At 50.8% G+C, this 9,171-nt stretch overlaps 1 protein-coding gene across 1 annotated transcript in view; it reads right to left on the minus strand.

The window, feature by feature from the left end:
• The window catches only part of SCN10A (sodium voltage-gated channel alpha subunit 10), a 129,063-nt gene that overhangs the window by 25,358 nt on the left and 94,534 nt on the right, over positions 1–9,171 (minus strand). Inside the window, exons 18-19 of the mRNA XM_004708679.1 lie at positions 7,289–7,412; positions 5,823–5,977 (exon numbers count right to left, since the gene is read on the minus strand). Coding sequence (XP_004708736.1) covers positions 5,823–5,977; positions 7,289–7,412 — 279 coding nt within the window. The remainder of the gene's footprint in view (positions 1–5,822; positions 5,978–7,288; positions 7,413–9,171) is intronic.

The raw sequence follows: 9,171 nt of genomic DNA on the forward strand, positions 1-9,171 counted from the left end.
AAATAAATAAATAAAATTTCAATTTTACTTCAGAGCCACATGTATGTACCTTAAGAGCCACACATAGCTCTCAAGCCCCAGTTTGCCATCCCCTGGTCCAGTATATCATACTAGGAGATTGGGGATATAAAATATGGGATTGCCTACCTAGCCATTCTGACTCTCCAGGGTGATGAAGATGAAAGATGTCAGTGAACACACTTTGCAAGCTTCTATCCCTTTGGCTGAAGAGTACAGGTGGTGTAGTGGGTTAGGCGTTGAGCAGTTAACTGCAAGGCCAGCAGTTCAAAAACACTAGCTGCTCCCCAGGAGAAAGATGAGACTTTCTACTCCCAGAAAGTGTTACAGTCTCAGAAACTAACAGGGACAGTTCACTTCTGCCCTCCAGGGTTGCTATGACTAGGAATTGACTTAGTGGCAGTGAGGGTACCTTTGGCATTTAATCCCTGTCAACGACTACCCCTTATTCCTAAGATTTGTCACAGAGTTTATGCTTTGACCTTTTGTTGAGAATCTACATTTCCACTCCAGATTCCCAGAAGCAGAAACTGTCTACATTTCAGCAAGATTCTCAGGTGAGTTCTGGGGACCTTGTGAAACTGTAGATTCTGACTCAGATCTGGGGGCTAAAAGGCAACGTCTCAGCAGGGGTTTAAACGAAAATGAACTTCTTTGAAGCTCTGGGATCAGACCTGGTTTGGGTCTTGGCTAGTGTGGGATCCGAGGAAACAGGCCTAGAACTCCCTTACCTGCTAAGTTGGGGCATAGTCACAACTCTCCCTTCCTGTCTCAGAGAGAACTGCAAAGGCTAGTGCTTATGGGTTGAAGCACGGCGTTCAAAGAGATAGGCTGAAGTCCTAACCCTTGTACCTGTGAATCATCTCATTTGGAACTAGGGTCTTTGTAGATTTACTTAGTTAACATGAGTGCTAATTTAAATGGCATCCTTATAAAAAGGGAAAAGACAGAAAGCCACAGTACAGACAGAGGTAAAGATTATAGCAATGCATCTACAAGCTGAAGCATACTACAGATTGCCAAGGACCATCACCAGAAGCTAGGAAGAGGCGAGGGAGGAACTTCCTTAGCGCCTTCCTGGCCCTGCTGGCACCTTGATGTTGGATGGCTAACGTCCAGAGCTGTGACGCAGTGACCTTTTCTTGTTCTGAGCACCCAGCTTATGGTCCTCCGTTATGGCAGCCATAGAAGGTGAACACACAGTTTGCTCTTATCTTTCGCAAGCACAGCCCTGTCAGTTCAACCTACTTCTAGAAAAGGGAGTATTGACTTCTTACATATTTTTCTAGTCTAACCAAATCAACCATAAATTAATAAAACCATGAGCGAAGGACAATAAACTGGTAGTTGACTGAGAATAAGTATAAGCCATTTGCTTAAATATCAATTAAATACATAAACTATATGTGTGCAAGTCATGTATTCCATAAAGATCCCCATGAAAGCTTCTGATTAATTTCAGAGGAAAATAGAAATAGGACCTCTTTCAAAGTTAGTAAGTATAATTGTGTGCTGATTACTGTAACTTACCACGCTGCTCTGCTAGCAGTTCATTTCCAACCCCTGCTCGATTATAAAACACACATTTCCTTGAGTCCGTGTTGACCTCTTGGAATCCCTCACACGTGTGTTTCCCAATCACGCTGTGGTTTGTATTGACCACCAGGTGGTCAAAAATGAACAGCGGCAAAGGAAAGAGCATGGAACCAGCCAACAATCGACTCATTGAGTCGTGGAGAGGAAAACCCTAAACCAAAGGCAGTGGTTCACAAAAGTCAGCGGGGGCAGCGCTCTTGGTAGGAAAAGGGCACCAGTGGGAAAAAGAGCAAAGCAAGAACAAGGTCCCGAGGGGAGCCAGGGAGGCGAACTCCGGCTCCCCAACGACAGGGACTGCCCTAGAACTCGGAGTTGCTCTTCCCCGAGACATAAGGAAGCGCAGGTGTGTGAGGAAGATGTGCTGGGAATTTTACCTGGTAAAATATTTAGAGGCCTCATCCAACCCTCATTTCCTGAGAAAGAAACAGAAGGCAAGCGGGAAGCTTTCACAGGACTCATCTGGGCAGTGGCAGTTCAGTGGTAGAACTCTTGCTGGAGACCCGGGGTTGAGGACGCTGAACAGGCTTCAATGGAGTTTTCATCCAAGATGAACCAGGAAGGAAAACCTTCCAATCTCCTGCTGTAGATCAGCTAGGGCATCACCATGGCTCATAATGATGTGACCTCCCATCTGTCTTGGGGCCCCAGTCTAGGCTGGGGCTGAGCCTGGGACAGGGGCTGGGGCAGGGGCTGGGGCTGAGGCTAGGGCTGGAGTAGCTATTGTAAGATCTGAGCTCCCAGGAGGGAATTCAAGGAAGGAGCAAGGCAGCACGGAGCCGGGAAAGGAGACGAGAAAGCCCACGGATGAGTTATGAGTCAACAAGATAATGAGGAACACAATCAGTCACCAGCCAATGTGGCGATCACTTTCCTCAGCCCAATTCTTTCCCGGGAATTTGGCCTGGCACCAACCTGGTGCTAAGGCTGCTGCAGAGGTGAATGGGGGGGAGGGGGGAGGAGGGGAAGGGCAGGCCCCACCCACCGCTCCTGTCCGCTCCATTGCCGCCAAGATGGCTGACCAGAGCCTGTGTTTGAGACACTCGCCTCCTTCAGTGCCGGTGTCCTCTCACCTCCCAGGTTCCGCCTGCTCGTTTGCCTTTGCTCCTCCCTCAGGGCAAGGCCACACACTGAACACCTTCTTGGGCCAGCTGCCGTTGAAGTGGGTGCCCAGACGTTCAACAGGCTGCTTTTCGGGACAAATGACCCAGGAGGAGCAAGACATGAGGACAAGCGGAACATGTGGAGCCGGGAGTTAGGAGCCTGAAGCTCCAATTCCTCCCCTTTAACTAGCTGAAACCCTGGCAGATCCCTGCATGTCGTTGGGCCTTTTGGTAGTTACATGATCTGTTGTCAATTTGAGACTATGAAGAGTGAAGGGGTGGAGTTGAGTCTGTCAATCAGGTCGCACCTTGGTGACTGCATTTGGAGGTACTACGGAGATAAATAGCTCACTGGAGGTGGGACACATGCTCACTCCCTACGAGACATTCCTGTTGACAAGACTCCTGGTGCTATGCTAGAGCCCTGGAGCTGGAGGAGCCACATGGAGACTCACACCACTGCTGAGATGCCTCTACTGCCACTGGATCCAAAAGAGTTTCCACCCATTGGCCTGTGATCTTCCTGCATTCAGCATCATTGCATGTATTACGTCCATCTGAAGAGGAATTTATAGATTGGGATCGGACATATGGGCTAATATCGGACTTATGGGATGTTTTCTCAATATACAATTGCTCTTTGATATAAAGCTCTTTCCTAGACACATGTGAGTGTCTATGAATTTGATTCTCTAGTCCACCGGGACTAACACAGGCCTCAACTTCCTCATCTGAAAAGTGGGCACCCCAGGGGATGCTGAGCCCTCCCCGCATCCACCTTGGTCTACTGGGATGCCTGCACAACGGTGAGGGGGCCCTAAGTCTCAGCAACAGAACAGAGTTAGCCACCTTTCCTTGTCCTGCAAAGTGGACACTGGGCAGGCTGCTCAGGAAGGGCCTTGTAACGTCTGAATCCCTGTTTCTGTAGGGCCTTGTTACTCTGGGGGCGGTGTTTGGACCTGCCACAGAAGCATCTCCCAGACCTCCACTGCAAATCTACAGACGCACTGCAAATCTACAGACGCGGAATCTGCCTCTTCAACACCATCCCCAGGTGACCCTATTTTTAGTAGTGCTGCGGTAATGATTGGCTGTCAGCTTTGAAGGGGTAATAATGGTGTTTGCAAATGGCTTGAGGAGGTGGAGAACGAGGGTCCTCTTGGCACTAGATCTTCAGAAAGGCCAGTGGGTTTGGTGTGGAGGCTGGGGAGGCTCGCAGGTGGAAAGCCAGGGGACTTTGGGATCCAACCAACAGGAGGACAAAGTGAGGCTTCGCTACTGCAAATCTGGGTGATCCCAGACATGTCCCTGAAGCCCCGGGACCGTCTGCAGGCATCACTTCAGATACAAGGATCAGCACAAAGTCAGTTCCCAAGGCACAGCTCAAATACAGTCCACATTTCCACATTTCCCTACTCTCCTCAGCACTCTTCCTTCCCAGGTTTGGACCTGGCAGTTCACTGCAACACCTCGCAGAACTCACAAACTGTCCTCGCAGTGAGCGGCATCTTAAGGAACACGGCATAACTCAGTCTCAGGGTCAGCAGGCTAGCCGGCCGGATCTAGATCAGGAAGCCCGTAGGCAAAGTCTCTTGTCTTCAGAGCAGGATGGCTCTCTCAGCTGCTCCTGGCCATGTGGTCCTCCTCCTGCTCCCCCTCAGGACAGGCTCCTCGCCACCAGCCCAGGGCCCAGGACAGGCCTGCTGTCTCGGGCTGTAGGCCATTTCCAGGATTCCTGATGCCGTCCAAGGGCTACACACCTTGCCCATCTGACAGCTCTTTCAGGGACTTCCTTGCCTCCCCCCCATCTGCTGCTTCTCTCCTTTCTTCCTGCGGCTTCTTTCTGTCTCTCAAACCTAGGGGAGTGGGGCCTGGCTGCCCACGTGTGCACACCTGCCTGACAGCTTCAAGGCAGGGCTTTGGGATGGGGCACAATCTGACCAAGCTCCTCTCAGTAGGCCACAGATCTTGATTCATCTCACCTTGGTTTCTGGGGTAGAAAATTAGGGCAAAGTTAACTTCTCAGGGGTTTTTTTTTGAGGGCATAGGGGTTGGGGTGGGGTAGCTGTAATCTCTCAAGTTGTTTTTCCTAAGGATTAAGGCCACATGAAAAGTTCATTTCACCACAGTCTCGTTTCCTGATCTGCCACTCCTGGCTCGGCATTTCCGCAGCTAGGTTTCACTGACCAGGCCACGGGCACCTGAGCCCCCAGCATGCTCTGTGAAGGGGGAGCCCTGAATGGAAAGCAGGAACAAAAATAGAAACATATACCCCGATGCGCATGGCAGCCCCGTTCACCACAGCGAAGATGGAAACCACCACAGTGCACATCAGCAGATGAGTGCCCAAGGGGAATGTGCAACCGACACACAACGGAGAGCCACTCGGCTGTAAGAGACCCAGCATCTGGATAGATCCCTATCACAACATGGTTACACCTCGAAATATTCCCACTCAAGCTCACTGCCAGCGAGTCAATTCTGATTCATAGTGACCTTACAGGACAGAGTAGACCTGCCCCCTTGGGCTTCAGGGACTTTAAGTCTTTACAGGAGTAGACAGCCTCTTCTTCCTCCCTCAGAGGCAGCTGTGGCGAGTGGCTGAATCCACAGGACCCCCAATGCTCTTGGAAACCATCCTGTTGTGTGAAGCAAGTCGGTCACAGAAGGGCAGAGGCTGTATAATCCCACGTACGGGAGCTAAGTAATTTTATCGGAATCAAAGCCTATTCGTGATGGCCAGGGGTGGAAGGAAAAGGGCAAGGGGGAGTTCTGCAGAGGGGGCATTACGTTGATGATAAGGGTGGAAGAATGAGTTGGAAAAGGATTTTGATCAGGGTTGCAAAATACGAAGTGTGTAATCAGTGTCACTGCGTTTACATGCACAAATCATGGAATGCACAGGTGTTTTTCTGGGGTGTATATTTTCACAGTAGAAAGAACAGAACAAAACCAGAAAGCCAGGAGCCCTTGCTCGGGGCTGCGGCTCTCCTTAGGGCTACAGGAGTCAGGGGGACCCACTGAGGTGACTCCAGGGTCTTGGGCTGGTGGGCCATCCCATCAGGTGGAGTTTGTGGTGGGGGACCCCTATCCCGGGCACTCCCTTACCAGCGCTCCACTACTGAGCAGGATCATGAAGATGATGAAGCTCTCGAACCAGCTGTGCTCCACGATGCGGTAGCAGGTCTTTCGCAGCTGCCAGCCGACGCCCCACGGAGCCTTGGCAATGTCCACTCTGCAGCAGGGACAGCGGCGCATGCAGCCTGTGGTGGGAGGAGGAGGATGGCGGGTGGTCCCATCGGGGACAGGGGACCATTCCTGTGCCAGCCCTGCGTCTACTCTGCTGGGAAACCCACTCTGCAGTCTTCTGGAAAGAACTCCTTCCCTGATATATGCGAGAAGCTCGCCTTCCAAGGGCTCTTCTCTGTCACTTCTCCGTCCTCCTTACACAGGGCACCACTGGTCTCAGCCCTACGCCTGCCCATCTCGCGTCACCTGGAAGCCTGAAAAACCATGTGGCACGAGCCTGGTGGTATCGGAGGAGCTATGACCTGAAGACGTGCAAGCGTGTTGGGCAATCAGATGGCTGGGACGGGGCCCGGGACAATAGCCAAGTAGAACTGGACGCCAGGTGGAGCTTCTTTGTTTTTAATGAGGGACAACCACCTTCACTGAGCCAGAGCTAGGTGCTTATCCAGTCACTGCCCAGCTACTTATTGAAGGCTTAGCATGGGCCTCCTGGCTCTAGACACTGGGGAAACTGAAGATGGGTAAGGTACAGGCTCTGCTTGTAAGAGTTCCACAGTGGGGTGAGTGGCGATACTGGGAGGGTAGAAGGAGGGTGGGTTGGCAAGGGGGAACCGATTACAAGGATCTACATGTGACCTCCTCCCTGGGGGAAGGACAGTAGAAAAGTGGGTGAGGGGAGAAGTCGGACAGGGCAAGATATGTCAAAATAATAATTTATAAATTATCAAGGGTTCATGAGGGAGGGGGGAAAATGAGGACCTGATGCCAGGGGCTTAAGTGGAGAGCAAATGTTTTGAGAATGATGAGGGCAACGCATGTACAATGCGCTTTACACAACTGATGTATGTATGGATTGTGATAGAGTTGTATGAGCCCTTAATAAAACTATTTGAAAAAAAAAAAAAAGAGTTCCGCAAACGATCAAGGGGAGTGGGTCCCCATTTACGTTCTCAGGAGCTGTCAGAGTGGCAACTCCCTTCTCCGTTTTCCTCCTCAAGGGACTGGTATATAGCTCAGTGGAGCACTTCTGGGGGTGATGCTGGGGCGTGTCACCCCCTTGATTGAGAAGGGGTGATGAGAAAACCTCTGTGAGGATGAGGTTCACACCATTAGGCACCTGGGTGGATCACTGGACCCCTCTCAGAGTGGAGGGCTGGACACTTTCATTTGACCTTGGACCCCCTTGAGTCCTGGGGACAGGCAGCAAGACATCCTATTTGTATGTCCCCTGCGGCTGCCCCCACCGGCCTTCCGGATGGCAGATGCAGCTAGGCAAGACCGTGTGGAGGTACAGTCGATGAGGGGGTCTGCTGCGGCCACTGTACCTTCTGTGAAGCAGTCCTCTGGCTCTTCCAGGTCATCCGCCAGCTCAGGGATCTTCCTCAGAATCTCCTCAGGATCCGGGAAGTCCACCGTGCTGCCCTCGGAGGAGCTGGTGTCTCCCATTGCCTGCAGGACAGAAGCCCAGGGTAGTGAACTCAGCTCTATAGGGAGGGCCCAGCGGCCCTGCAAAAGCACCCACAGGTTGGGACATCCAGGAGCTCCAAGGGGCAGGGGAGCCCCCTGGGCCTGGGACCCATGGCGGAGGCCTCCCTGGCATTCTTGGTGCCTGGCCAGCTGAGGCCCGGAAGAAGGATGCTCTCTGTAGAGGCCCAGAGGTTCAGCTGTGAGAGGCTTCAAACCCCACAGGTCTCTGATGGAGCGCTGGTGATGGCCAGAGACACCGTAATTACACCCATAAAGACACTCAGCATTCTATGGGCTTGAATATTTAATCATAGAGCAGCGCTGTGGGGACCTGCTACCCTCCCAGCAGCTCCAGCCCTGTAATGTCTCCAAATGAATTCAATTAGGAGTTGAAGCTCCTCTCCTATTAGTAAACCTGATAGCCTCACTAATGGACCCAAAGGGCAGGGTGGGTCCCCATCTGTTGCTGCCAGGCCCCTCCCTACCGGTCCAGGGTCATGGATCAGAAACAAAAACAAAATTCAACACCACCCTGCAGTTATGCACTGAAAACATTGAGCTGAGAAAGCTAGCCAGGGGAGTCCTTAGAAAGCTTCAAAGGAAGCATGATGGACATCATGTGGAATGCGGCAACACTTGTCCACCAAGACCAAGCCCCATCTCAGCCACCCTGTTAGCTTACTCTGCTCTGGCCATGCAGGAGCCAACATTTCTCAAGTTGACAGACTTAAGGACTTACTCTTCCTTACCTCAGTTGAAGGGGCCCAGGTTGCACACTGGTTAAGTACTTGGCTGCTAACGGAAAGGTCAGTTGTTCAAACCCACCATCCTCAGGGGGAGAAAGATGTAGCATAAAGATTTAGCCTCATCAAAATGGGTGCATAAGCAAATGTGATGAAGAAAGCTGATGGTCCAGCAATGAAAAGATATAGGATCTGGGGTCTTAAAGGCTTGAAGTTAAATAAGTGGCCATCTAGCTGAGAAACAGCAAAGCCCACATGGATGAAGCATGCCCACCTGTGTGATCATAAGGTGTGGACCGGAACAAAATAAGCACTTAAATTAATGTGAAGGACCATGGACAAGTGGAGACACCAAACCTACCTGTAAGATAATTGGGCAGTCCCTTTCAGAAGGGCCACATGGAAGGAATGATGTATCCAGGTACAGCTACTGATAAAACACGTAACTATCCTTTAATTCTTTATTATTTCCTCCCCCCCCACTATTACGGCCTTAGTTCTGCCTCACTAATCTGTGCATGTACACTTGTCCAATCAAGATCTGTTGATTCATGAAATCCAAGATAGATGAACCCCTCAGGAACAGTAATGGGAGTAAAGATTCCCTGAGGGCATGGGAAGAGAGGGTGGGGAAGAAAGAAGGGAAACTGATAGCAATGGTGAATGTATAACCCCCTTTGAGGGGAACGAATATCAGAATTGTAGGTGAATGGGTACTTTGGATAGTGTAAGATATGGCAATAATAATGATAATAATAATCTGTAATCTATTAAAGGTCCATGGGGGTGGTAGGGTGGGGGAAGGTAGGAGATAAAGGGGAACTGATTTCAAAGAGTTCAAGAAGAAAGAACATGTACTGACAGATAGGAACTGAAAATACAGGGAATCCCGGGCAGATGAGTCCTACAGGACCAGAGGTGTGAGTGGCGAAACAGGGAGGGTAGAGGGAGAGTGGGTAGGAAAGAGGGAACCGATTACAAGGAACTATATGTGACCT

The sequence above is a fragment of the Echinops telfairi genome, unplaced genomic scaffold, assembly GCF_000313985.2.
Source record: "Echinops telfairi isolate 266 unplaced genomic scaffold, ASM31398v2 ScPeMD7_4225;HRSCAF=4972, whole genome shotgun sequence".
In the NCBI taxonomy this organism is placed as follows: domain Eukaryota; kingdom Metazoa; phylum Chordata; class Mammalia; order Afrosoricida; family Tenrecidae; genus Echinops; species Echinops telfairi.